Source organism: Aspergillus piperis, assembly GCF_003184755.1.
Source record: "Aspergillus piperis CBS 112811 unplaced genomic scaffold BO85scaffold_7, whole genome shotgun sequence".
NCBI lineage: Eukaryota > Fungi > Ascomycota > Eurotiomycetes > Eurotiales > Aspergillaceae > Aspergillus > Aspergillus piperis.
This window is the reverse complement of record NW_020291597.1, coordinates 1,217,274-1,243,284: the sequence shown is the minus strand read 5'-3', so window position 1 is coordinate 1,243,284 and position 26,011 is coordinate 1,217,274. Positions and strand designations below refer to the sequence as shown.

The 26,011-nt window shown below is 51.5% G+C and overlaps 10 protein-coding genes across 10 annotated transcripts; 6 read left to right on the top strand and 4 right to left on the bottom strand.

Moving 5' to 3' along the window:
• Window positions 1–21: 21 nt before the first annotated feature.
• BO85DRAFT_279953 (AP-1 complex subunit gamma) lies at window positions 22–3,405 on the top strand. Its single transcript, XM_025655185.1, has 5 exons — window positions 22–467; window positions 578–701; window positions 764–952; window positions 1,005–3,117; window positions 3,173–3,405. The coding sequence occupies exons 1-5, from the start codon at window positions 458–460 to the stop codon at window positions 3,266–3,268; spliced, it is 2,532 nt and encodes an 843-aa protein (XP_025516620.1). The 5' UTR covers window positions 22–457; the 3' UTR covers window positions 3,269–3,405.
• Window positions 3,406–6,164: 2,759 nt separating this feature from the next.
• On the top strand, window positions 6,165–8,168 carry BO85DRAFT_279933 (nuclear transcription factor Y subunit beta). The gene is made up of 4 exons (XM_025655184.1): window positions 6,165–6,717; window positions 7,095–7,205; window positions 7,271–7,398; window positions 7,495–8,168. The coding sequence occupies exons 1-4, from the start codon at window positions 6,558–6,560 to the stop codon at window positions 7,750–7,752; spliced, it is 657 nt and encodes a 218-aa protein (XP_025516619.1). The 5' UTR covers window positions 6,165–6,557; the 3' UTR covers window positions 7,753–8,168.
• Window positions 7,756–8,456, top strand: BO85DRAFT_279866 (uncharacterized protein). Its single transcript, XM_025655183.1, has one exon. The coding sequence runs from the start codon at window positions 7,859–7,861 to the stop codon at window positions 8,324–8,326; it is 468 nt and encodes a 155-aa protein (XP_025516618.1). The 5' UTR covers window positions 7,756–7,858; the 3' UTR covers window positions 8,327–8,456.
• Window positions 8,457–8,838: 382 nt separating this feature from the next.
• Window positions 8,839–11,374, bottom strand: BO85DRAFT_458854 (C6 transcription factor; the record flags this gene model as incomplete). Its single annotated transcript, XM_025661609.1, has 3 exons — window positions 8,839–9,991; window positions 10,046–11,231; window positions 11,311–11,374. 3 exons carry the CDS (start codon window positions 11,372–11,374, stop codon window positions 8,839–8,841), a joined length of 2,403 nt encoding a protein of 800 aa, XP_025516617.1.
• A 718-nt stretch (window positions 11,375–12,092) lies between these two features.
• Window positions 12,093–13,864, bottom strand: fmaD (putative O-methyltransferase; the record flags this gene model as incomplete). The annotated part of the gene is made up of 5 exons (XM_025662256.1): window positions 13,392–13,864; window positions 13,182–13,305; window positions 12,982–13,105; window positions 12,460–12,917; window positions 12,093–12,403 (listed from the first exon to the last, which is right to left on the bottom strand). Exons 1-5 carry the CDS (start codon window positions 13,698–13,700, stop codon window positions 12,093–12,095), a joined length of 1,326 nt encoding a protein of 441 aa, XP_025516616.1. The 5' UTR covers window positions 13,701–13,864.
• Window positions 13,865–16,129: 2,265 nt separating this feature from the next.
• On the top strand, window positions 16,130–18,039 carry BO85DRAFT_395920 (uncharacterized protein). Its single transcript, XM_025656980.1, has 6 exons — window positions 16,130–16,429; window positions 16,506–16,884; window positions 16,934–17,051; window positions 17,111–17,178; window positions 17,239–17,269; window positions 17,348–18,039. The coding sequence occupies exons 1-6, from the start codon at window positions 16,259–16,261 to the stop codon at window positions 17,706–17,708; spliced, it is 1,128 nt and encodes a 375-aa protein (XP_025516615.1). The 5' UTR covers window positions 16,130–16,258; the 3' UTR covers window positions 17,709–18,039.
• BO85DRAFT_279670 (TatD family hydrolase) lies at window positions 17,663–19,454 on the bottom strand. Its single transcript, XM_025655181.1, has one exon. The coding sequence runs from the start codon at window positions 19,231–19,233 to the stop codon at window positions 18,052–18,054; it is 1,182 nt and encodes a 393-aa protein (XP_025516614.1). The 5' UTR covers window positions 19,234–19,454; the 3' UTR covers window positions 17,663–18,051.
• BO85DRAFT_279773 (uncharacterized protein) lies at window positions 19,455–21,280 on the top strand. The gene has a single exon (XM_025655182.1). The coding sequence runs from the start codon at window positions 19,676–19,678 to the stop codon at window positions 20,918–20,920; it is 1,245 nt and encodes a 414-aa protein (XP_025516613.1). The 5' UTR covers window positions 19,455–19,675; the 3' UTR covers window positions 20,921–21,280.
• BO85DRAFT_512935 (putative alpha/beta hydrolase) lies at window positions 21,070–23,125 on the bottom strand (the record flags this gene model as incomplete). The annotated part of the gene is made up of 3 exons (XM_025664678.1): window positions 21,070–21,639; window positions 21,793–22,890; window positions 22,958–23,125. 3 exons carry the CDS (start codon window positions 23,123–23,125, stop codon window positions 21,358–21,360), a joined length of 1,548 nt encoding a protein of 515 aa, XP_025516612.1. The 3' UTR covers window positions 21,070–21,357.
• Window positions 23,126–23,581: 456 nt separating this feature from the next.
• BO85DRAFT_448706 (Spo7-like protein) lies at window positions 23,582–25,839 on the top strand (the record flags this gene model as incomplete). Its single annotated transcript, XM_025660000.1, has 1 exon — window positions 23,582–25,839. A coding segment is annotated over exon 1 (1,394 nt), but the record flags the coding sequence as incomplete, so codon positions are not given.
• Window positions 25,840–26,011: the final 172 nt, after the last annotated feature.

The window sequence follows — 26,011 nt, the reverse complement described above, 5'->3', positions numbered from 1 at the left end:
CTTTTTATATTTTTTTCCCCCTCATCACTCATCCTCAGTTTTGATAATCTTTATTATTTTGATTGATTGAATCCCAGTTTAAGTAACATTCTGACACCCGCAAAGAAATTATATACCAGCCTCTCAAAGCTCGAAAGGGTTCATGATATACTTGCTCGTTGCTAGCTTTACTCTCCGTGATTAAGCTCACAGTTCTAGCACGTGATGCGCCGGCCGCCCTTGAGGGATGCCAAGCCGGCCAACTCGCAAAGGACGGGCGAGGCTCTCGACGACTGCGTTGCTGCTGCTGCATCCGACCATTACTCCCTGACCCCGTCATTCTTATTTCCTCCATATCACCGACCTCCGGATCGCGCAGACTGGTCTCTTCGCATCCGTTCTTTTTCTCCGACCCTCCCCTTCTCGTCGATCCACCCCCTTCTTTTCACCTCCCCGTCCGGGGGTCCTTGTGGCCGCCATGGCATCCCGTAGGTGTCCTTGTGTTGAACCCTCCCCCACATTGCTATACTGCTCCCATGCCCCTGTCCCCGGAATTCGATCGCTAACTGTCGCCCCCTCTCCCGCCTATCATGTATAGTCAAGCAGTTTATCCGAAATGTGCGGTCTGCCAAAACAATCGCCGATGAACGAGCAGTCATTCAAAAGGAGAGTGCGGCCATCCGTGCGTCTTTCAGGGAAGAGAGCCATGATTCGGGCATCCGGTTAGCATTAGCACCGCCAACCTCTACAACCCCTCGAACCCACCGCTTACTTCTTTGCGCAGGAGAAACAATGTGGCCAAGCTTCTCTATTTATTCACACTCGGTGAACGGACACACTTTGGTCAAATCGAATGTCTGAAGCTACTGGCCTCCCACCGTTTCGCCGACAAGCGCCTGGGATACTTGGGAACGATGCTGTTACTGGATGAGAACCAAGAAGTTTTGACGCTGGTAACGAACTCATTGAAGAAGTGAGTTTCGTATGCAAGATCGGCGTAGAATCTCCTGGCTGATGTCTTGCAGTGACCTTAATCACTCCAACCAATACATCGTCGGCTTGGCCCTCTGCGCCCTGGGCAATATCGCCTCCGTCGAAATGTCCCGAGACCTTTTCCCCGAAGTCGAAAACTTAATGTCTACTGCAAACCCTTATATTCGGAGGAAGGCGGCGCTGTGTGCTATGCGTGTATGTCGCAAGGTTCCCGACCTGCAGGAGCATTTCCTGGAAAAGGCAAAGACTCTTCTGTCGGACAGGAACCACGGTGTTCTGCTGTGCGGTTTAACACTTGCGATTGACATGTGTGAAGCCGAGGAGGCGGAAGAAGGACAGGAGGGTGTGATCGAGATGTTCCGGCCGTTGGCTGGTGGTCTTGTGCGCTCCCTAAAGGGGTTGACCACCTCGGGATACGCCCCAGAACATGACGTCTCCGGTATCACCGATCCCTTCCTCCAAGTGAAGATCCTGCGCCTTCTCAGAGTACTAGGAAGAGGGGATGCGGCGACCAGCGAAATGATCAACGACATTCTGGCCCAGGTGGCCACCAACACTGATTCGACGAAGAACGTCGGCAACGCTATTCTCTACGAGGCTGTCCTGACAATCCTCGATATCGAAGCGGATTCTGGACTGAGGGTGCTGGGTGTTAACATTCTTGGAAAGTTCCTGACCAACAAGGACAACAATATTCGTTACGTTGCTCTTAACACGCTGAACAAAGTTGTTGCAATTGAGCCCAACGCCGTTCAGCGGCACCGCAACACCATCCTGGAGTGTCTCCGCGACCCGGACATCAGTATCAGAAGGCGTGCCCTTGATCTCAGTTTCATGCTGATCAATGAGAGTAACGTGCGCGTTCTCGTTCGCGAGCTGCTCGCCTTCCTGGAAGTTGCCGACAACGAGTTCAAGCCAGCCATGACTACTCAAATTGGCATCGCTGCTGACCGATATGCCCCCAACAAACGCTGGCATGTTGATACGATTCTCCGTGTACTCAAGCTTGCCGGTGCCTATGTTAAGGAGCAGATCCTCTCGTCTTTTGTTCGCCTCATCGCCACCACACCAGAGCTGCAGACCTACTCTGTGCAGAAGCTTTATCTCTCGCTGAAAGAAGACATCTCGCAAGAAGGCCTTACCCTTGCGGCTACCTGGGTCATTGGCGAGTACGGTGACAACCTTCTCCGTGGCGGTCAATATGAGGAAGAGGAGCTGGTCAAAGAGGTCAGGGAGAGCGACATTGTTGACCTATTCACCAACATACTCAATAGCACATACGCCACGCAAACAGTGGTGGAGTACATCACTACGGCCTCTATGAAGCTCACCGTGCGCATGTCCGATGCAGCACAGGTTGAGCGGCTCCGTCGCTTCCTCAGCAGCCGGACTGCCGATCTGAGTGTTGAAATTCAACAGCGGGCTGTCGAGTATGTCAACCTGTTCGGCTACGACCAGATTCGTCGTGGAGTCCTCGAACGCATGCCCCCGCCTGAGATCCGCGAAGAACAAAGAGTGTTGGGTGCACCGACCAAGAAGCGCCAGAGCAAGATTCTGAAAGATAAATCCAAGAAGCCTGCTAAACAGGCCGAGCAGGACATGCTTCTGGACCTCATGGGCGGCGACGCCCCACCGACCAGCCCAACTACCAACGGTTCCCAGAATACGGCTGATCTCCTTGCCGATATCCTCGGCGGCGACTCCAGCTTATCCTCACCGTCTCCCCAACCCGCACAGAAGCCTGCAGGATCTGCCAATACCAGCGCTATCATGGACCTGTTCAACACGAACGGAAGCACGCCGTCTCCCAAACCTGCCGAGCCTGCATCTTCTCTGGATCTCCTAGCAGGCCTGGGATCTTCTGCCTCGCCCGCACCCGCTCCTGCCCCTTCGGCGGCTCCTGCTCACACGGCCTTCAACAAGAACGACCTCTCCCTTGCCCTCCAGGTCCAACGTGGCAGCGGTGGGAGCGCGCAGATCCAGGCTCGTTTCCGCAACACTTCAAGCTTTGGCCACTTCTCCAATGTTGGATTGCAAGCAGCCGTGCCCAAGAGTCAGAAGCTACAGCTCAGCGCGATCAACAAGGCTGATCTCGATGCTGGTGACGAAGGTATCCAGATGCTCAAAGTTGCAGCACTCACTGGGGTAAGCTAAAACCAACCATGACCTTTTTGATTGCCTTTGACTAATGTTCTTCCAGGCCCTCCCACCTAAGCTCCGCCTTCGTCTCCGTATCACGTATGCCAAGGACGGTTCCGATCCTGTAACAGACCAGGTGGACTGGACCGAGCCGTGAACGGTCACCAGGGCCATTCTTTCATAAACCCTTATATTCACCTTACAAGAACCTTTTAGACCGCCCATCTAATCTTACTTTATCAACCCAATTATTGTATCAGGGAGGATGGAAGCAAGCAAGCCAACCCTTGGGAGAAGACTACCTACTTGACCATTCATAGTTCCTCACATTACATACATGCATGTTCATACATACCCGGTCCATTTCTAGCTCTCCATTTTCATCATCTCTTCCCTTCGCTGTCATGTGTTCCCTTTGCCTTCTATGTAAATGCTTGGTATGTTGCTGAGGCGGCCTCGGAGTGGCCGGTTTTCCCCATATGTGGGGTCTAAAATGAAAATGTTCCTCTTCACTTTACCACGGACTTCTACGGTAGTGATTAGTATATATCTCGGAGTTAGGAGATTTGCGACTGCGGCGTTAACAACAAGTGCCCGGTGATCGCACAGTCGTTTGTTTGCGCTTCAGTGATGCTTTGCAATCCCAAAAACCACCAAGATTGTGACCGTGACTACCCAAAACCGGGTGAGACAAAGGACTAGAAGTCCCACACGTCATCGATAACAGAATGAGGCAAATCGACAGGGACCGGCGTTCTACCAGAGAACAGCTGCGGCCTCCGATGCACTCGTGCCTAATGAGCAGTGCCGGGTCAAGGAAGATTTCATCAGTCTGAACTGCGAGAAGTGAGACATTAAGCTTTTGTTTGATGATGCTGGTCGGGAAGTTAATGGTTGATGTATATGATAGCTATTAATAGTGATCTTCATTCTTGCATGGTGTTGAGGACTTGCTTTATCATCTTCTTCAACAATGTCTCATCCTATTGACTCAGGTTTGGCTTTCCGGCGGGTTTTTCTCAGGGCGCGTATATTGGACCAATTCGCTCGAGGCGCTTATGCGTCGAAGGGGAGGGGTGTGGCTCGGATGAGTTGGCTTCAGTGGGACAAGGCGTCTAAGCGGCAGCCGACCGGATTAAGGCTGCTTGCTTCGCCCAAGTTTGATCTACTCTACTGGTCACACTGTCCAGGCACAAGGACGCCTGTAGCTATTCTGACTGGCTGCTTCATGATAGCCTCAGGCCGCTTTGTATGTAGATGAGTGATTGTGATGTGATACTTGGAGGTCATGGCTCCTGAGTCCTGGGCTAAGATCCTTCCTTCCTTGTAACCTTTATAAATCAACAAGTAGTGGTGGTGGTGACTGTTGGGTACGAACCTGCAAAGTTAATGATAACGTAAATGAAGCACTTGGTGGATGGATGCCTTTGTCCTTATCCCCACCATCTTCGAGCGTTGGGCTGCAGAGGTTCCACTTAGCAGTCTCGCCTGATGACAACCATAAAGTAGGGCTGTTTCACACTTGAAGAAAGGACTCCGAAAGATGGTGGTGTGGGCAGTGGTTACTACTTGTTTATCAGCAGCTTCTATGCGGTCATCCTTGACTGCTTTGTTTGACGATTTGGGTCCAAGATTTGAAGGATTATACATTGGTGCCTGATATGACACCTGCTATCCGGTCCACACTTTAGCCAGGATTCTACATCCATGCATGAACTTGGTACATTTGATCGTGCAGTCTCAGCCAGGGTATCGACACCTCTGATTTTAGTTTGTTAGAGATGTGGACCGTATATCGGCCGAAGATTTGCCCATAGTGCAAGCTCATGGGTTGTCAGATCAGAGAGATGCAGGATACAGATCAACGGGGGTCATAGCCACGATTATGGGGAAAGCTTGCGCTCGAGCCGGATGGGCTCGGAGATAGCCAAATCTGACACTTACTATACTGAAGATGCTCGGTAATATATTCGCGACAGAGTGACCCGAGAAGATGTATTCCATTTGTAGATCGCATGGTTCATCTATGGCGAACTTGATGATGACGATGTCAGGCCGACATCACGTGTAATACCGTATTGTGACCCCCCTCATCTCCCCTCACCTGCAATTGAGGGTCTGCACCTTTCCGAAAACAGACCAATACACAAGGATACCGCGTAAGGGGAGCGTAATAGAGTCCTGAGGCCATCAGCAGCGTCGCGCGTTTCCTCGTCCTTTCTGTCTCTCGCTCTCTCGCGCTCTCTCTCTCTCTCTTCCCTCTTCTCTCTCTTTCTCATCTATCTCTTGAGAGTGAGCAAGCATTCAACGCTCATCAATCGCGATTCCATTAAATCTAGCATCATCATCAATTCCATCCATCGAGTCCCCTCCGTTGGAAAACCACCGTTTATATCTAGATCTCCGTCCGATCTCATTGGTGTCGGGGGACTTTCTCGCAACAACCAGTGATCGTTGCTCGTCTTGCCAGGGACTTCTGGTTCGCCAATTGATTGCTGCGCGCATCGCGGCCGTCCCCAGTAATACCTGCCCTACGACCATTTGCCTGCTCTCTACTGGACGGTAAGCCAATAACTCTACACGCCCCATCCATCCCCCAGCGTCGTGGGCCACCGGAATTTGATCCAATCGCCTGGTCGGTTGCTCCCTCTTTAATTGTTGGTTTTGCTGCCTTTCCCAGCTGCGCAACGTGCCACACTGCCAGTCTGACCCACGGTTACTTCCGTGTTGCATTACCCGCGTCACATCCCGCCCCGACTTGTTCCCAGGTCTTCCGGGCTACTGGGAAACTGTCAAGTGCGCATGGCTTGCTGACGTGACCACTCCTGCAGTCGCGCGCGCGCTGCCCTCTAAACCTCCCTCCACACTGAGCCACAGGGGCTTTGCCCAAAAAAAAGAGTTTCCAGGTTTCTGGTGCTGTATCCATCTTTACTCTGGCTAATCAAATCAGATCTTTCCATTTAGAAGAAGAAAGAAATTAAATCAAAAAAGAAAGAAAAAAAGAAATACGAAAAAGAAAACGCGCTGGAAATCCCAAAAGACAGACAGGCAAGACAGATTTAAAGTACCTTAGAAAACAATAACAAACAGAAACGCCTGCTGCGACCAAACACACAACCCACCCCCCTCCCTCCACCCTCCTCGTCGAATAATAGATCCCGCCGGTCCTTGCTCACGACGCTAAAGCAGGACTATCGCAGAAGCATTGCCAATCCCCCACACGCGCAATTACGCCCGTCTTTCCCCGTTCAGGCTGTCGTGAAGCGAATCGCTGCCCAGCCAGACGCACCCTCGTTGTCTTTGGCGCGGCTGTATCATAGCGCGCGAGATCGAGAATCCACCGCGTGCTGCACGCAGCTCTGACGTGGTTTGCCAGCAGAGCAGTTAGAGACAAGCCCCCGTTCTAAATCCAGTATCTCTGCACGTTCTCAGAACAGCTAAAAATCATGTCGTCGACCTCTCCCTCGAAGGAACCGGAGGTGGAACCCGAAGTTCAATCGGGTGAAGACCAGGAACAAATGGATAAGGACCAACAAGACACTCAGGCGCAGGGTCAGGGAGAGTTCGAGGTGAAGGAGCAGGATAGATGGCTGCCAATTGCAAATGGTTAGTTGCGTTCCCTTGCAGCTTTCTCTTTTTCCTGATTTGCGCGTACCTTACGTTTATCTGCTGGTCAACCGCCTCTTGCCCTACTATGATGGTTCACCCACCCCCCTCAACCGCATACCCCCGTTGCCTTTATTTGATCCTAACCGCCAGTCCTTCTGTATGTTTTGTGACTTGAGTTTTCATGGCTTGGATAACGCCTCTCCGTGCTCTTCCCTCATTCGTCTCTTGGTTGTTCGCACATTCCCCATCATATAAGCCCGCCTACCCTCCTAATGTCTGGAAGTAAAAGACGCCTGATCACTTTCAATCATGCCTGCGAACCCCGCATATATCACAGTTGATACCATGTCAGGATACTAATGTTGCAAATTAAGTGGCCCGTATCATGAAGCTGGCTTTGCCTGAAAATGCCAAAATCGCAAAGGAGGCCAAGGAATGTATGCAAGAATGTGTGAGCGAGTTTATCTCATTCATCACTAGCGAAGGTTGGTGCGACCACACCTACTCTTCAAGCTCTTTCACTGACGGAGTCTTACCCATTTGTCCGTAGCCTCCGAGAAATGCCAGCAGGAAAAGCGCAAGACCGTCAACGGGGAGGACATTCTATTCGCCATGACCTCCCTCGGGTTTGAAAACTATGCAGAGGCCCTTAAGATTTACCTGTCCAAGTATCGCGAGGTGAGACCTGTGCAACCGTCCCCAATCATGTTTCCTTTCTTCGTAACAGGCGACATTGAGTTTCATGACGTATCCGGACGCTAATTATTCCTCTAGACCCAATCCGCAAGAGGCGAGCACCAGAACCGTCCAACAAGCAGTGGATATGGTGCTGGCGCGCCCGTAGGGGCCCCCGGGCCTGCCGGTCCTGGTGGCCGTCCAATGGGACCTGGTGCAGGGTTTCCTGATGCTGCTGATAGCGCCAACAATATCATGAACCAAAGCTTGGACCCGTCTGAGCAGGACACTTCCGCTTATGGCTACCCCCCGATGGTCGGCCAGCCGCACAACGGCACCACCGGTGAATCTTATTAGTATGCTACTGTGCGGGAGAACCATCCGCTGGACTTGACGACTATCCTGCAGCAAGGGACAAGCAGAGACTCGAACGTCAGCCTCCCTTCACCCCTGCAGAGGCTGGATGCCCCTCGTCTCCAGCATGAAAGGCGGCTGGGATCACAGGCCCAAGCGACGAACGTTTCCGGATGTTACTCCCTGTACAGCGATCCTAATTACGCGGTACGATACAATGGGTTACTTACGGGATATTAACGGAACGAACACGAATCAAGCAATACGACAGGAACAACGGAGCCGAGAGATAGTTTGTTTTTCCCCGCTGATTTGGTTTATTTTTGCTTTTGATTCTTCATCTTCTCTTCTACAATCGGCTGGAGCATCAGTACCAGCCAACCTGCCAGGCCCACTTTGGCATCTCAGTCACCTTCCAATGACCAAAGCAATCTCACCTCTCAACATCAAGCCAACCAAGAGAGGGAAATTGCCCATATATTCTCATGCTTACGAGTACAATATTCATCTGCGCGTTATGGTTGACCAGAGAAAAAGGGGTACCCACACCCGATTGCTAGGGGCCAGTTACATGTAATTATTGTCTGAGTTGAGTATCTATTATTTGCGCGTGTATGTGTGTCTTTGTCATTATTTATTGCAGAGTATGGGATACTGTTCGGAAGCAGGAAGAAGAAGAAGAAGAAGAAGACAACAGGAACCTGACAAATAGAACACGGATTGGACTTCACTGTCCCTGACAGCCAAAAAAAATCACGTGGTTGCATTTCAAAGCGTACAGTAGAAGCCAAGTCTTATGGTTACCGCTAGATGAATCTGTACGACGGAAAATAGTTCATGAACGAGCTTGCGCGGTGTAACCCGAATCCCCCTGATTACGTACGTGTTCAAGAGAAGAACGGGCTAGCTTTCCATCATATAAACAACGGGACGATCGATAGAAATGAACAAAAAACGAGATGTCATCATCATAGTCATCATCATAGGAATAGAATGCAAATCTAACCAAACCAGAAGGAAAATAATACCACGACTCGCTAAAATAACAGGAAAGCAACCACAGATCCAGACATCTGCGGTACGAGATATTCATCCATGCATCCACCCTCCATCTAACAGAAGATCCGACATCGGAGTCTCCTGCCAGTAGATCTGACGCCATTCATCCTCTAACTCGGGAAGTCCTTCCATGGCCATTGGTAGCACGGGTTGGTCCAGATCCGTGAAGGAGAAGAGTTGGCGCCAGTCGAGCGATTCGCGGGGCGCGTCGGCGTCGATAGCGTCGACGACGGGGGTCATGGTGGCGGAGGGTGGAGGTGGGGGGATCCAGGCGTCGAGATGATGATGGTGAGGTTGTTGTTGGGGCTGAGGTTGAGGGTGGTTGTGGTGTGGGCTTGTTGGGAGGTGGTTCGTGGAGGAGTCTGGGGTGGGGACTTCGAAGGGAAGGGGGCGGTCTGTGGGGTTTGGGTTGGGGGTTCGTGTTGTTTGCATTGTTGTGGGTGCGGAGGTGGATGTGGAAGTAGCGGAGTGTAGGGTGGTTTTGAGTTGGTCTTGAGGGTTGCTGAAGCGGCGGGGCGGTCGTTCGCTGGTGGCCATTCGGAGGTCTTCTTGGAGGCGTCTGGAGTCTTCGAAAAGGCGAAGGATGGTGTTGGCGTGAAACCAGTAGCTTGCAAGTTCGCGGAGGGAGTAGGAGGCTGAGTCGAAGCGGCGGAGAGCGTTGATTGCTAGGACGGGGTTGGAGAAGCGGAGTTCGACGCGGACTTGGATCATGGCTGTGAAGAGGGTGTGGACGCCGGAGTACCACAGGAACTTGAGGCGGTCGTTTAATCGGAGTTCTTCGAAGATTGAGGTGATGACTCCTGCAGCTGCACTGCAGATTTCGGCGTCGTGTGGGCCGTAGTCGTCTGAGTAGGCGGATGCTCGGGGGTGTGGGCGATGGAGGAGGATCAGAAAGTTGTTGTAGGTGAGATGGAGCATGGCGGACCAGGGGTCCATGTCGGATGCTCGGAGACGTAATTTATCGGGAAGTTTCAGAGACCAATTGGCAAGGGCTTCGTCGGCTTCGAGGAGGACGGCTTTGCGGCGCTCTGGACTCACTCGTAGTCCGAAGCGGCTTCGAACGATGTACGAGATCATCACTGAGAGTTCAGAGAAATGGATCACATAGTCGGATTGAACACGAGGTCCGCAGCCTTCAAAGTCGGAGATTGTCAATGGAGACACATCGGAGTCTTCGAGATTGCTGTGTATAAAGTCAGCAACCAATTGGAAAGGAGAGGAGGGGGTATCTGCTCACATTGCCTGCGGTCGACCATAGGAAAGTGATACCATAACGTCGAATTGCACTATGATGTACCATAGCCTCCTCCACATTCGGCGATCACGAGAGACAAACCGGCTGGAGATAGGATTTCGGTGCATTCCAAGGCCAGTAGCAATTCTGGCAGCCACGCCCACCCAGTAGTGCGCATTCGCTGCGACATCATCATCGGCACCATCTGAGTGCCAAGTCAAGAGGAGGGCAGCTTGCACCAGGATATCGCGATTACGCTCAATACGGGAATCAAACAGCCACTTGGCACGACGAAAGAAAATGTCCTTGAGGGCATCGCGTTCTGCTTTGGGACGAGTGACATGGGCTCCCACCAGTAGGATGGCTTGTAGCAGCAGAATTGGGGGAGGATCAGCGGGGTCTCGATTGCGATACTGCGCCATGAACAGGTCCTCGTCAATAATAGGATACCCCGGGTTGACGTGGTCGAAGTAAGCTTGCACCAGCTCATCTGCTAGGGCCGGTTCAGGCAAAGTGAGAGCATCCATGAGCAGCTGATCATGCCCGGTCCTTAACTGTCGTCGCGGAATCTCATTGCCTGCAAAGTGATACACGTCGTCATCCTTGTCACGTTGCTGACGGATCAAGAAAGACATGTTCGACAGCTCATGACCCACATATATAGCTCGCACACCCCGACGAATCTCCCGACTGCCCGATTCTTCCTCATCGATTAGCTTCACTAGTCGTTTCTCCAAATCCGCATGCGAGTCTGATTCGGCCGAGACATCCGGGCCCGGAGGACGGTTATATGTTGGAGATTCTGAAGTAGACCCGGCGCCATTATGGGGAGGGTGTTGATTAACATTATGATTAAGCGTTTGATGAAGGTTATGTAGGCTTGAGGTGGGAGGTGCGACAGGCGTTGTCACTTCCGGTTGGACGCCGCGGAAGGTGGTGGTGAAAGCGTCAGGCGGGGTTGTAGCCGTGAGGGGCAAAGAATGTCTGTGTAGAGGCTCAGAAGAAGCAGGAGGTGGTCGACAGCGGATTGGAACAGGGTCGAGGATTGATCGCACAGCCAGACGCTTCTTCTTTTCGTGAATCCGACAGTCCGTCTTTCCCGCGGAACGGCAATTGGAGCATGGGAGGCCGACGATGCGGGCATCGCATCGGACTTTGCGCCGATGGCAGTGGACGCAGGCCGCGGAGCCTAGATAGACAGTTTCATTAGAACCATGGAGAAGAATAGCAGATATATGCAGAGTCCTTGATGACATTGCAGAGCGTACCTGACTTGCGCTTAGTCACCCCATTCCCGGCGGGTGGATGACTGCTGTGCGCTGCGGAGGTCATTGCCGAAACATCGACACAGATTCAAGGGTCCGGAGACTCGCTAATTCGTCATCCCTTATCCGAGAGATCTGAGGGATAGAGCATAAGGTCAGATCAGGACATGATCTACCCACGAACAGCAGGATTGGAGAGGAGAATGAAGCAGACGGAAAGAAGAAGAAGGAGAAGGAGGAGGAGAAATGGCAGACATGAAGAGGAGAAAAGGCGGGAAACTCGAATTGCTTTGCTCGGCATGGTTGTGATTGGTCGATAATGGGCAATCGGGTGGGGCCCGACCAGGGCGGGTCTGGGGGAGTCACGTGGCGGGTTGCTGATCCATTCCATTGAATTTAGTCAGCCCTTCGATGCTTTTTCTCCTCGTCTTCTGGAAGCCTGTCATTGCCCGCCGTTTGAATGCTACCATCCTGCCCATGGTTAGTTTAAAGCATACCTATCTAGGTTGCTACTCAGGCCCAGGACCCCTCCCATTATCCTGCCCTGCATCTGTGTGACAGCCGGTGTCTTCCTCCGTGCGCTTATCCACCATGGGATCCACTCCTGGCGTCAGCTCCGTTATCAGTCCGCCTATCGTCCATTCCTTCTCTCTCACTGGACCGTTGGTGAAATTCCTTATCAACATACTACATTCTCGAGATAAAGTGTTTGACAAAAATGTACGGCTAACCGGATCCACGGGTACTCATACCAAATTCTCCTGCATCGCAGACAGGTCCTGATTTCACGCCAATTCGCACTCTATCAAGCTCTCCACTCCCTTTTCCACCGTCCAGATCTTGACTACTTTCAACCCCGCCGATTCAATCAATGTAGTCCAGTGCTTCTCCGTCCGTTCCCCCGAGGCAATTGACATCATGATCATGTCAAGGCTTGTCGTCTCGAAATGCGCGTCGAGACTGGGGACAACATACTCGTTGATCAACAGCTTACTGTACCCCGGTTTCATGGCTGGGATAAGGTTGGACAGGATCTGACCGCACACATCGTCAGGCCAGTCATGTAGAACCGAATGCATATAGTACACTCGTGCTCCTGAACCTTGTCAGCCCTATTCATCAATCATCAAAAGCAACTGTTTCAAGCCATACCTTTCACCGGCTGCTCCGTAAAGAAATTATGCGCCATTGGGTCAATGGACACATGCACATCCTTCACAGTTTCTATAACCTGAGGGAGGTCCTGTACCACAAGACGCCCAGGCACTTCCGGCCACTTGCGACGGAATTCAGACACATCGTGCCCGGTGCTACCACCCACATCAACCAAGAAGACGTCCTTCTCACTCAGCTCAGTACCCTCAATTAACCGCTCCTGGACTGGATAGAATCCCTTGTCCATCCAGCTTGGTCGTCCCTGATGGTACGCCGACATGTGGTTGCCGAATTGTTTGGCAAGGGTAGGGTTCTTTTGTACCAATTCGAAGAAGTGTTCGTCGACACGCTGTCCCAGCTGATATGGGGACTTGGTGGGGTCGGTTGGATTGCGGAATCCGTTTTGTTTAAGGAAGGCTGGGATAGCGTAGATACCTGGGTATAACCAACCTGAGCTGGGGTTTGCAAAAATAATGTTAGTACCTTAACCTTTTCATTGGCATTCTGGGTCTCACCTACAGGGCAGGGAAAGCATCTCCATATCGCTCCACACTGAGTGTGATCGAGAGGTTCGTCGCAATATACTCGTCCGGTCCCGCTTCAGTGATTACGGTCATAGATGCCAGATGCTTCATGATGCGCGCTGGGAGGTGTAAGTAAAATACAACTCGACCTGAGAAATACATGCCAGAATTATAAATAGATTGGGGGATGCTTACACAACAAGACCGGATCACTCTGTGTAGTCACCGCAAGCTCTGCGACAGACTTGGGCTTGTCCCGAGATAACTCGCTGAAAACACCTATAGCGAGGGCCGTTTCGATAGCAGCGTGCAGAGTAGCCTATAGCAGAAACCGGTCGTTAGATCTCAGCCGGCATACACATCGCAAAGCATTTCTTTAAAATCCAACTGAAAGACTAGACTTACTGTAGTCCAGCACTGTCTAACAATCGCTTCTCGCGGGGTCTCCAGCGCATTCGCTAGGGCTCTCGCAGCATCTCGCAGTCTTAGTCTTTCTTGTGAATCCTCCAGAGAGATGGATTTGTGGGATGCGATCTGGTCGATAAGAGCCGGAACAGCCTCTGGTGCACTTGGTGAGATGGCAATCGTGTCCACGCTCATGTTCAATGTGGACGGCACATGGCCGTTGGACTGGGTGCCTTTCGTATGGTGTCCATTGGTGTGATCTCCGTTGTTATAATGTTCAATGACCGTTGAGCCGTTTTTGTGAGGCATTTTGCGGCTATTTTGGAAATACTTTCTGAGTGAGTTACAAGGGTTATGCAAGATGTCTGTTTAAATGGCGCCTTCTACTACTTAATATGGGTCGGCAGCCAGACGGAATGAGCAGCCTATGTAGGCTTCTCGCCTTGCGCGCTTCTATAGCACTACAATATAGCCCGCACTAGAATACTTTACTTATGGTACTTAGAGCAATATAGTTAGCCTCCATTCCCTTCAGTGCCCACCGAGGGTTAAAATCTGGGAGACAAGCCGATACTGTAACTCCCACTGGTCATTTATCCCACTTCTGCCCACTCTGGCGGCCTGCAGTAGGGTCGCTAATGTAACGGCGACGCCTTAATAGACCCCACTCCTTGGAGAGGGATAGTAACAACCCTGGTCGGTTGCTTGTACTGCCATTGGCAGATAATGAAAGCTCATACCAATGGTCCAACTAGGTCAAAGACGCGTGCTACATTAACGAAGGCTCCATATCGCTAGAGTCACTGGCTGGAGAAACGGACAGTGTTAACACTTAACAGAGCTCATTATTCCTGGTCTCCCTGTGATTGGCTGGCTTCGTGGGTACCTAGACATGGTGTTTTGGAACGGAGATTTAGTTTAGAGTATACCCACGAGTGAGGTGGCAGCGGCAATATGACATTGTGTTAGTCTCTCCGCCGATTTCTGGTGGGTGTTCGGGACTAGATGGCCTAGCTTCTTAGTGCAGCACTATCGCCAATAAGGTCACGGAAATAGCATTATATGTAGTTCTGGATCAGATGTAGACGGGGTTCGAGGACGGGCGTGCGCTCATGAGATAGAGTCCGGCCCTGATGGCTTCGCATTAAGAGCTATTAGCGCACTCTTATGATGTGCCGCTGCTGCGCCGTATTCTGGGACTCATCTATCTCAATTAGCAGGCGTCGAATGGGATTCGCAAGATAGGTGCCGTGTAAGATCAAGGATTCATACCAATAGATCCTACATACGCGAGAACCGAAGTACTATGGGGATGCTTTGATCTTAGCGAGATGATTATATCCGTGCCACGCGTTTCAGTGAGCGTAGTGAAGTCTGTGTATGCCAGTGCTGTTAGAAGCATCCGTGTCTTAGTAACAAAAGCAGAAGAACCCCTGAGACGGACAAGGGTTGCCTCAATTTAATTATCACCGCGCAAACCGCACTGCTGGCTTGCAGGGATACTCGCATAGCGCATGAGACCACACTTCGCGCCATTGACATCCATAGGCCCGCGCCTGCATCGTACTTTTGACTGCCCATGTGCTACTAGTTACTAGTTGGAAATCCGATGGATAATTTATTTTAAATAGGAGATGGTCAAAGGTTAGCACTATGGTACGACCCTGTAGCGACGGTGTACTTGGCTGTTGGGGAACTCTGCGGTGCCAAGAACATGGTGGATCGTCTAGGTAAGACAAGCAATATAGGCTCCTGACGTTCAGCCTTAAATGTTGCTGTAGGGGAAAGTGACATTCAGCCACATGTACTCAGTATTTGGGAGCGCTTTGAAATTGCGCAAAAGCGCTATCTTCTGATCGTCTATCTCAACGGAGAACAGAATTCTCAAAAATCACCGATTAGCTGGAAATTCTTGATTGTATAGCTGCAATTTCTATTATCAATCTATTTGCGGGCAGTGGCGTCCAAAAGGACAAAGAAAGCAGCGTACGTAACTCACTAAGGCATTGCACTATACGCTAGGGATAGAACGGTGTGAGATGGTGCGTGACGCCGGCGCCGGCGCCGTCGCTGGTGGAACCGGACTCCAGGCAGAAGCTCGTTCGGAGGTCGGAACTGTGGGAAGGTCAAGAAGCTCGGTTAATATTGGGACCTGTTCATTTCATGTGCTCTTTGCCTTCCTTGATCGATCCCAACTATTCCGCAGTAGCGTCCAATCCACTAATCTCGATCTAGCAATGGCCGTCTCCTGCTTATTTAAACACGGACAGTGTGTTAAACCCTGGAATGTCGGGCATGTTACCTCGGCCGACAATATGATCGAGGCTCGGCTCTAAGCCGAAAGTGATTTCACATTATTAAATGATGTTTACGAGGGTGCCACGTTTCTGTGCCGCTATTGGTTTGCTTGCCTGGGGATTTATCTGAACGACTTCGATGCTATCGTCTGTGTCAGACAGTAGTAGATCGCACGTTATTCCTGGTCAGAGTTTTAATGAATATACATTACTCTGGATCTAGGTGTCTCGGCTCCAGAGCCTAGAACCAGAATAATATAAAGGTTGAAGGCGAAAGATTCTCCATGAAACTCTAAGGCGACTTCGGATGCACGAGTCGGTCCGTAATCGGCCTTAGAAGAGACAGGGATTATGTTGCACAGCTAGTGAACTAATGGACACTAGAGGAAAAGCAAATCCTGTCAAAGTACAATGAAAGGACTGTACGTAAACCCCTTAGATGGATCTCTGGATAGCCTGAGTAGCGAATTGCACACTTTGCTGGAATCATATCAACGGAGGACTGTTTGATGTTTGCGGCATTCAACTTATCCATGTCCAACCAAAGCTCTGGATGCTGGATACGAAGCGATGGCTGCTGTATCTCCAGAATATGCCCACCAGACTAAGGGCCCACGAATATTGGCTGTCTTTTGGGCCATGACCAGTCTTGCAATCCTAGCTGTGGCAGCCAGGCTCTTCATCCGTATTAAAGTCTTGCGCAACCCAGGTGCAGATGACTGGCTGATCGCAGCGTCAATGGTGAGTCTATTACACTTTTCTTCAGGTCCGACTGCCACAATTGTCCTTTTGCCGTAAAGTCTGACGATCGTTTTAGGTTTTCAGCATATCATATTCTGTCGTAACAACGGTCGACGTCGCTCTAGGTTATGGAAAACATGCAGTCGTCATAGCAGATAGACTGGAACTCGTTCTGCTAGTCAACTATGTCAACTTCGCCTTGGGTATAATCTCTTTCGCCTTACCCAAATTAGCCGTGGCAGCCCTGCTGAGCCGTTTTCTGAACCCGACAACTATACAACGTGCAATCTTGTGGGGGCTGACGGGGTTCGTGGCACTGGTGTCGTGCATCTGCATCTTGGTGCTATTTACTATGTGCGACCCAGCGAGAGCTCTTTGGGACACGTCTCTCCTGTCGAAGGGCGCACATTGTCGAAGCTCGTGGATCCTGGTAGACTATGCCATCTTCACTGGAGGTAGGACCCTAACTGACTGATAACATAAGCCGAGCTTAAACAATGATAGCCGTATCTGCTTTTACGGATCTATATTTGGCAATTTATCCGACAGTAATTTTGCTGAAGCTCCATATGTCGCTGCGGAAACGATTGGCCTTGTGTGCAGCGTTGGGCTTGAGTGCGGTGTAAGCAAGAATTTGGAGAGCCCATCGCCATCAGTATTCGCTAACAAACAAGAATATAGCGCTTGTGCAATGGCAATCATTAAGTGCATGCAGCTACCGGGCCTTGCTGATCTCAGCGATACGACATGTAAGTTGCGTTTGACGAATCGCCGCGAGTATGACCGGAGTCCGACTGACACTATAGCAGTTGCGACAGCAGATCTTGTGATCTGGACAAGGTAAGCCACTGTGTGTTACTCCGTGGCACCAAGCCGTTGTTGAGAGGAAATCCCGGACATTGACAATTTCCTCGACAGTATCGAATCGAACGTCGTGATCCTAGCCTCATGTATCCCCACGTTACAACCGCTTCTCGAAATAATCCTCGGAAAGCGCAGTCTGAGAAGCACCAGCAGATATCAGTACAAAGAGAGCAGTACACAACTGCCTGAGTCCAACAAGTGGAGCAGCAAGCGGTCCGGACACCGGAAAAGCAAAGGCAATATGATGGTCGCAGATGTTGGCAGCCAGGATAGCATTTTGCAGACAGTTGACGGTCACGGGGACGAGAGCCATTATATGGGGCACATCCGTCGTACAGATAACATCACCATTGTGTACGAAAGTGTGACGCCACAGTCAGATGGTGCTGATAATACAAATAACCATGTAAAATAGGAGGACTACACTGACGGGGTCTCTAGCATGTTCTTTTCTTTTCTGCCTTCTTGTGAGTTGGTCTATAATAACGTAAATGTCGTTTATCCATTGTCTAGACGCAAATTCGCATGAGTGCTTCAAGAGTAACCTGCAGAATTGGAGTATTCCAGATATTTTGAGCTTTAATGCTTGCTGAGTTGGGAAATTAGCATGATGAACCTGCACTGTCAAGCTCAAGTGTTGCGTTGCTTCCATACCTTCATGTCGCTGGCACAACGCAAACCTTCCAGTATGAGATAATGTACGTATGCCGGCCTGGACTTGTGGTCTTGCACGTGCCTGATTCTCCGCGATGGATTTATCATCCAAAAATGAACCTTTTCCAGTTTTCAGCAAGCTGTTGAACGCCTTGATGTAAATCCCATCCGCGGATATCGCAGATCTGTCGAGCGATTTCCTCAAGCAGGTCATCCAATTGTTGCCCCGCCGTATGCAGATCGCTCTCAATGAGTACCCTATCATCAGGTAAAGCCTTGATAACGTCGATGACCTTCTTTGACGAAGGTCCGCCGAAGTTTATCACAGAAGAGAAGGAGAAATAGACGTCTGAAGGATTGGATTGATGCAGGAATTGCTTCAATGGCTCCACCGGTCCGGAGTAAGAATGCATGCAGATCCGTGGTGGAAATGGAAGAGTATTTTCTTCTGGCTTTGCTGGCACTTGTTGCTTTCGTTCATCCTCCGCGTCGCTCTCTGCGTGCGCATCTGCAACGCTATATCGTCGGCGTCTCTCCCGCCGTGAGGCGCTCTTCCGTTCATGCCCAGACCAAAGGGCCTTGAAGAGGTCAAAGACCGCCCCATGAGCCTGCACACTATGCACAGAGACTGGTCGTTGAAGTTCTCCAGCTAGGCGTAATTGAGCCTCCAAGACGGCTTTTTGATGCGCCAACTGAACACGATACGGCGAGAGCTGTCTACCTTCGCGCGACCCGGGGGTCATTCGCTCATCCCGAGTTTCTTTTTCCTCCTCGGTCCACGCCTTGGGAAGCCTAAAAGCACGATCAAGGCCTACCTCACCCACAAGAGAACGGGGATACGCCAGCAACCGTGCTCGAGATTCCGACAGCAACTCTGACAGCGGCTTTGGATCAGGTAACGACAGGATGAAGTCATCTTCTGGCTCTGGAGTAAGGACCTTTTTATAGTGCAGCTTCTTCCGCTCAATTGGTGAGGTATCTTTGTCGATATTGGGCGAACCAGTCACATCGTCGATGATTTGATGCGAGAACCATGGGTGCCAGCCAAAGCACGGGAGCACAGGCCCTGTTGTTGAACTTTGGGCGGACTCCTGACCCTGGGTCAAGGATGTAGCAGTCTGAAACACCAAGTCTTGGTCCTCTCCGCGAGTGGACATGACTGTCAATGTCGATGCTTTCATCTGGGGGATTTCCGCAATGGATGACATGGTGTCAGTGGGGTGACAATGGGCGTCAAACACCCCCAAGTGCCAAGGAAATGCATCAGTCTGATTGGTCTCGGACATGGTGCATGTGAAACAGAAATGTCAAGAAGCCGAGGAGGAGTTCGAGTGTTGAGGCAAAAAGAATAATGTTTCCAAAGGTAGCTTGGGGATGTGTTGATTGACAAACGATGGACGAAGAATGAATGGAGAGCGCAGCTGTGACGTAAGGAAAAGCCCACCGATACGAACGCGATACGCGGTGTAATGATGCCTGGGGCAGCGCAGACAGCGGATATGGAGCATCACATGCTTCTTCATTGTCTGCTTCTCCGCATTTTAGATCTGGGGATGCAATCATGATTGCTATATTGCCTGCATGGACACTGCAGACTATGCCTTCCTACTATAGCCATGCCACTTGCTTCTCATATATCTAGTAAGAAAACAAATATTTCCATGTATTCAACATCCTGCTCCCACCTTCTATAGCCCACTCTATAGCTGCCCTACCCCCCTCATCTTCATGTCCTCTATGTCCGCCTTCGTGACTCTTCCCCTCCTCACTCTCTTCTCCCTCCCTCTCGCCCTGTTCGCATGCTTCACCACCTTCCTTTCCATCCTATTTCTTCTCCTCCGCTTCTCTGTCATCTATATTGAACTATGTCTTGCCATAATCACAAACTACTTTGTCATCCCAACAGCCGCCAACACCTCCCTCCTCAACTTCTCCGCATCTGAGCCCACTACCCCAGCAGCCTCCACAACGCCCAAGCGTCGCTCCGTCGACCACAGCTTAAACAACGGACTCCTCACTGCCCTCGCAACATACCAACCAGGCTCCAATGCTTCTCGCCGAACAACCAGTTTGACCACTACAGCCTCCACGTCCTCAACCCAAGACACCAGCACTGTTCCACTCTACCGCAAAGATGAACCCCCAAGAAACACACCCCCACGCCACTCCGCCCCCTCTGCCCTCCTGACCCTCATCAGTGGTGACGAAGGCCGCGACTTCGAAGGTCTAGGTGGCTGGCGCTGTGCAACCACAGCAGCAGCAACAACAGCAACAACTACCACCACCGCCACAACGATAAGATATCCAAGCCATCATCTCCTCTCAGACACCGCCTCTCCCTCACCAAATCTCACCAGTACCGACCACGACGAAAGAGCATGGCTGTCCATCAACGAGCGACTAGAGCTTCCCTCTCAGCCACTACTCTCCATCCGGAACAACAGCAACAGCAGCAGCGCCAACAGTGAACCCTTCGAAGCTCTCCCCTGGAGACATCGACAAATGGCTTCAACCAGCCCTCCCCCCGGAGGCATTAATAATATCACCCGCCATCACCATCGCTCCGCAACCACTTCGTTACTATCCACTAGCCTGTCCCCGAGATCCTCACTGCCAGATGCTCTAGATCATCCACAACGTAGGGCTACCTCGCCACCACTATCACAACAGCAGAACAACAGAAGTACGCTCTTTTGCACGCCCTCGCCTACTGAGAAGTTCCCAAGCGCATCGATCCCTCGGGTATCGAGCCCTACTGATGGATCAGGGGGATATTTCTCCTTGCGACCCGGTAGCACAAGCAGCACGAGCGGGTCAACGACACCAGGTGAAGAGCGACGATCGCCGAGACCATCGGCCAAGTCTATGGTCCATTACCCGGCTGGCGTGAGATATCGAAGGAGAAGTATGTCGGGGCCGAATAGTGGGGTGAAGTTGACCCGGGCGTCGTCAGGGACGGAGCGGGCGTTGTAGCTGATCGTTTTGATTGCGATTATGGTCATGTACACGCTCGTTTGGTGGCGTTGTTTTGTGGGATGTCTGGATGATGTGCTATCTAAGTAGTATTTTCCGACTGGATATGACGGGGTTAGGTTTACAATTTCCTAACGATTTACGAATCATGACACACGAACCTTCTTCTAATTTCTATACTTCGATGCTATCTTTTCAGATTCCGACTTCTACCATTAAGGTATTTACATTCCACGTAGTCCATGATCGACAGATACCCTTTGAGACATCGCCCGATCTATGACTAAACGAGCCCATCATGCATTTACTGATTCCAGAAGAAAATAAAAGAAAAATCCCGCTATTTAGTGACCCAGCACATCATGAACACCTCTTGAAACAAAATGAAAGTTCTGACCTCTGCTTGGTCAGACTAGACTGCATAGAAATGCAGAGCTCTATGAAGATCGATTAGCTCTCTCCTTCTCAGCCACCTGCTCCATCTCAGCCAAGACGATCCGGTTAAATTCTTCCCATCCGTCTAGATAGATATGATGGCCTGCCCTCTTGATGACAACCACCTTGGCTGAGCCATTGTCTGATTCGCGTTCCTCTACCGTCGCGTTCTGCAGGATACGCTCCTTCTCTTGATCCAGCTTAGCCTTCGCGGCTATTCCGCCCTTCACGTCCATCCAGTCGTGGTCGCCATACATGAAGATGATGGGGAGACCGTTTTCGCGCTTAGGTGTTGTTGAGGGGGGCTGGGAGGGGGCAGAGTTGGTAGAGGAAGATTCTGAAGTAGACTGGGAGGTGGTAGTTGCAGCTGCGGCCTTCGCAGACTCGAGGACAGCAGATGCGGGGGACGGGTTTTGCTGGATGTATTGACGACCGACGCCCTCGATGCGGCGAATTAGCGGGCTGCGGGCGAAAGCGCCCGGGGCGAGAATGTACGATAGAGCGTACTCGCCGCTGCCGCGCATGCTGAAGATCGAATACGAATAGTCGTGCAGAGCCTTGGCCTCCTCTGCCGGGAGATGGGAGAAGCGCCGGGATGTCCACCCGGAGACCAGGCGCGGACCAAGCGGTCCCGCCCATCGCACCAAACTGAAGGGGGAGATGTTGGCATCCCAAAGGTAGGCGAACCACTTGGGAACCATGCGCCGGGGCGGCTGGTCCGGGGAAGCACCACTATTTGTAGGGGAACCCTTCAGCAGAATATTGTTGTCGCCTTTCTGAAGCTCAGTGGGGGGAACCGAAGAGGCGGACTCGGCGATATTGCGCTGGTTCTGGGTGAGCTCATTCGCCATAGTCGACTCGTTTGGCGCAGGCATCTCTGCCCGCACAGCATATGGATCCTCTGGGATTCCCACGGGGGAAGCTAGGATAAGCTTGTTGAGTCGCCCCGGATATTTGAGAGCGTATGCCACGGCCATGTAGCCTCCCAAACTATGACCGAGGAGTGTGAAACGGTCGATGTTGCGCTTGACTCGCCATTCCTCCAGCGCATCTACGAACCATGCCTCTGCCTCTTCGATGGCTTGTTCACGCTCCTTCGCTTTGATGCGAAAGGGCGGTCGCGTGCTGCGGCCCATGCCCAGGAGGTCCAGCGCATGGAGTTGCCACCCTTTCAGGCGACTAAGCGGCTCGAAATTTTTATAGAAGAACCCCAGACCAGCACCGTATCCATGAAGCATGACCAGATGTTGATCTGCTTCTTCACCAATGCGCTCGACTGAGAACTCGTTCAGAGCCCGATTCTTCCCGCTCAGCTCCACCATGCTGGAGCGCCACATTCGGGGGCCGTATGGATCATTGGTAGAACTGGCAGATACCTCACCCTGTTGGGTTTGATCGGCGGACTGGAGACTGCCTGTGCCTCCGGAAACATTGCTCGTTTTACCGGTCTGGAGGTGGGTTGGGGGTTGATGCTGGAGATAAGGGAGGTGGGAAAGAACTCTGTGTTCTGCTGTGGCGGCGGGTAAAGACGCCCACTGGAAGAAAATCCAGTCTCAGTCACCCATGCGACAATTGACTTTGTTCCTCAGTAAAGAAACGTACCCATTGACTAAAGCCTTCCCTGTAGCCTAGGGGAAACCAGGCCAAGGGGGGAGGCGTTGCGCTGGCTCCGCGCGCTGCATGTGGCGTACTCTCTCGGTCAGAAGCCACGGGTTCCTGGCTGCGGCCGCGGAACTGGCCGCTGGGCGAGTTGAGCGACTCGGAGGCCATCGTAGATGTAGACGACGAGCGTCTAGATTCCGTCGGTCGGGAAGAAGAGGAGATGTATCGAGCGCTTTCAAACGAGGTCCAGGAACGTGGGACTGGGACCTGAAAAGAAAGCGAAGGGAATCGCGCGATCGACACTTTGTCGCCGGGAAAGACGGAGTGACAGAGGGAAAAGCTCTGTCACTCTCTCGACTGCAACGGAAAAGAAGGGGGGTATTTAAAGACAGCGAGTGGAAAATAGATTAACTTCTGTTTTTAGGAGGGCGCAGTGGAGAGAGTAAGAAACTGGTCAGTGGAACAAAACGAGAAACGGTTGAGGACAACGCCTAAGACCGTTAACCCCGATCCGAGATGGAGTTAAAGAATATGATAGTTTGTGAGTTTAGGCAACCAGAGATGATGACGCTGAAGATAGATAATAAATGAGTCAGCAGTACCTAGCCTGCGCAATTAAATACTCGGAATGTCAAAGACAGCACATGCATGCAAAAGAGAGGCAGTATAGATTGGAACAAAAGAGGGGGAGGAGGAGGAGAAGGCAGAAAGTTGAGAAAAGGAACAGCTGAAAGTCCAGCGGAAGTGGAGCCTCAACCAAGTGTTGGCCGATTGGAATGAATGGATGACGATGCTTCACTCTTTCTTGTCCTTCCCTTCTCCCTCTCCCTCTCCCCATACCTTTCTTTTTCCTGTCTTCCTCGAAACTTCTTCTTTTTCTTCCATGCGATGAGATAGCGCTGGGCCGCAAAGGCCAAAAATCCACCCTCCGTGTTATTGAATTTTCCCCTGCGATCTGAGCCTCGGAGCTTAATTCTGGTCCATCTATTCTTTTCCGTCCTGACGAACCCGATCTCCCTGGCCCTTCCTCGTCTTTCCTCTTTCTCTGGCTTCCACTCCAGAGCTCATCATGGCCTCAGCAAGCCTAGACCAACTGGTCAAGGGCTCTCCAGCACCCAACAATCGCCTTGCATCTTCTGCGACATCCTCCTCCGAATCATTGGCGCCTGCATTTCACCTCCAAGCTCCCTCGAGCGATCCCTCTTCCCCGCCACGGTCGTCAACTCCCGATCCACTGTCGACCCTCCCCTCTTCCCCACCCCAGATATACCTCAATCTCCTGATTCTCGAGAGCTCTCTGCGAGCTCAATACCTGGCTCTCCGGGAACGCCGCCGACAAAATACCTTCTTCCTTCTCTTGCTTGCCGCCTGGATCGCCTACTTTGCCTACGCGCTCTTTCTCCGCCCGCGCGAAGATGGCCGCGGTGTCGGAGGATCGGTCTATTGGGTAGTCGAAATGGGAGAAAAGGTCGCCCTGATGGGTGGCGTGGTCACTGCCCTCCTGGTCTGGGGAACAGGGCAATGGGAACGGGGAGTTCGTTGGCCGCGGCGCTGGCTCGCCGTAGCCAACCGCGGCCTCCGCACCATGAACACCAAGATCGTGGTCATCCGAGGTCCCTGGTGGCAGGAACTCTTCTCCTACCTCTCTTTTCTCTTCCCCTTCTCTGCCCCCTTTTTCCCGTCCCCCGTGGGCGATTTCCACTACGTCGAGCGCCCTGCGTCCGAAAGACGTGGTAGTCGGCAGCACTACCAGCAGTACTACAACCACGACGCGGAATCCGGTCTGGTACAGGAAGACCTCAGCCCGGGAGGGGACTACATTCGACTTCTTCTACTGCCGAAGTCATTCTCGCCCGAGTTTCGCGAGAATTGGGATGAATACCGCAGCGAATTCTGGGATAAGGAGAATGATCGTCGTGCTCAGCTGCGCCAGAAGCTGCGCCAAAGGGAGCGTCAGCTCGCCCAGCAGGATGGCGGCTGGTTCTGGTGGTTCGGATTGAGTTGGAAGGCGTCGCAACGCCGACGAGTCGCTGCCGCAACGATCAGCCGACCCGGCGATGCTGACAAGATCCCACATCGTCCCCATCACCACCACCACCATTCGTCCAGTATCTCAAAGCTCGTCCATGAATCCAAATCGCCCTTGCGACGCGGCGGACCACGCTCCGAATCCCATTCCCGCACGCCATCACGCAGCACTACCCCAGTTGACACTGACGACCGACCCCCGTCCAGGTCATCCGTCAGTGGCCGTCCCCGCCGCGGAAGCACAAGTCCAAGCACAGAACAACAAATCCAGCAATCACGAAAGAAGAAGGCATCCAAAGCCGCCACTCGTGGTCTGTCTCCTTTGACACAGGCCCAAATCCGAGAGGGCGTGCGCACCCCATCCTTTTCATCCGACGATTCCTCCTTTATGGGCACACCCAGCGAAAAAGAGAAACCCAAAGAAGATGGTGCTGAATAGAAATTCTCCCAAATCAACACCAATTTCTGGTCTAATCTACCAATTATTCCCCCGTATGTCCATTGCCAATATTATACCCTCTGAATTGCGCACTACACACATACACACACACATATACTATCTCATCTCGATGTACTTACCGCCGTCGTAGGGTGTGTGCCGAAATAAAGCTCTTTTCTCTCCCCTTTTCATCGTGCATTGCCGATTCCTGCCTTATACATTTCGGTTGGTTTCTGTTCTCTTCCCCATCTCCGATTCAATTCCTTCTCTTTTTTTTTTAATACCCCTCATATTCCATCATCTTTATAGTGCATTTTTACTTTACTTTTTGAGTTTTTGGCATCAGGGGGTATGGTATAACTATGCGACTGAACTTACGTCCCTTAGAAAAAAGATTCGAAAAAAAAAAAAAAAAGATTAGATCAGAATCAGTTTAGTCCTTGGTCTGGATAGTATATACGCATGCATATATATTTGATTCACTCTCTTCTTCTCTTGTCCTTTTAGTTTTTTGGGGGTTACTGCGTAGTAGTAGATACACTGAGTAGTGAGTGGGACAGAATAGAACTAGCCTAAGTAGTAAGTAC

Bases quoted from the DNA above. Each gene is read 5' to 3' on its own strand.
- BO85DRAFT_279953 (XM_025655185.1), top strand. The intron at 702-763 runs GTTAGCATTAGC...TTCTTTGCGCAG, and splicing joins AGCCATGATTCGGGCATCCG to GAGAAACAATGTGGCCAAGC. The intron at 953-1,004 runs GTGAGTTTCGTA...GATGTCTTGCAG, and splicing joins GTAACGAACTCATTGAAGAA to TGACCTTAATCACTCCAACC.
- BO85DRAFT_279933 (XM_025655184.1), top strand. From the start codon at position 6,558: ATGTCGTCGACCTCTCCCTCGAAGGAACCGGAGGTGGAACCCGAAGTT. The intron at 7,206-7,270 runs GTTGGTGCGACC...ATTTGTCCGTAG, and splicing joins CTCATTCATCACTAGCGAAG to CCTCCGAGAAATGCCAGCAG. The intron at 7,399-7,494 runs GTGAGACCTGTG...TTATTCCTCTAG, and splicing joins ACCTGTCCAAGTATCGCGAG to ACCCAATCCGCAAGAGGCGA.
- BO85DRAFT_279866 (XM_025655183.1), top strand. From the start codon at position 7,859: ATGCCCCTCGTCTCCAGCATGAAAGGCGGCTGGGATCACAGGCCCAAG.
- BO85DRAFT_395920 (XM_025656980.1), top strand. From the start codon at position 16,259: ATGGCTGCTGTATCTCCAGAATATGCCCACCAGACTAAGGGCCCACGA. The intron at 16,430-16,505 runs GTGAGTCTATTA...CGATCGTTTTAG, and splicing joins GGCTGATCGCAGCGTCAATG to GTTTTCAGCATATCATATTC. The intron at 17,270-17,347 runs GTAAGCCACTGT...TTTCCTCGACAG, and splicing joins GATCTTGTGATCTGGACAAG to TATCGAATCGAACGTCGTGA.
- BO85DRAFT_279670 (XM_025655181.1), bottom strand. From the start codon at position 19,233: ATGTCCGAGACCAATCAGACTGATGCATTTCCTTGGCACTTGGGGGTG.
- BO85DRAFT_279773 (XM_025655182.1), top strand. From the start codon at position 19,676: ATGTCCTCTATGTCCGCCTTCGTGACTCTTCCCCTCCTCACTCTCTTC.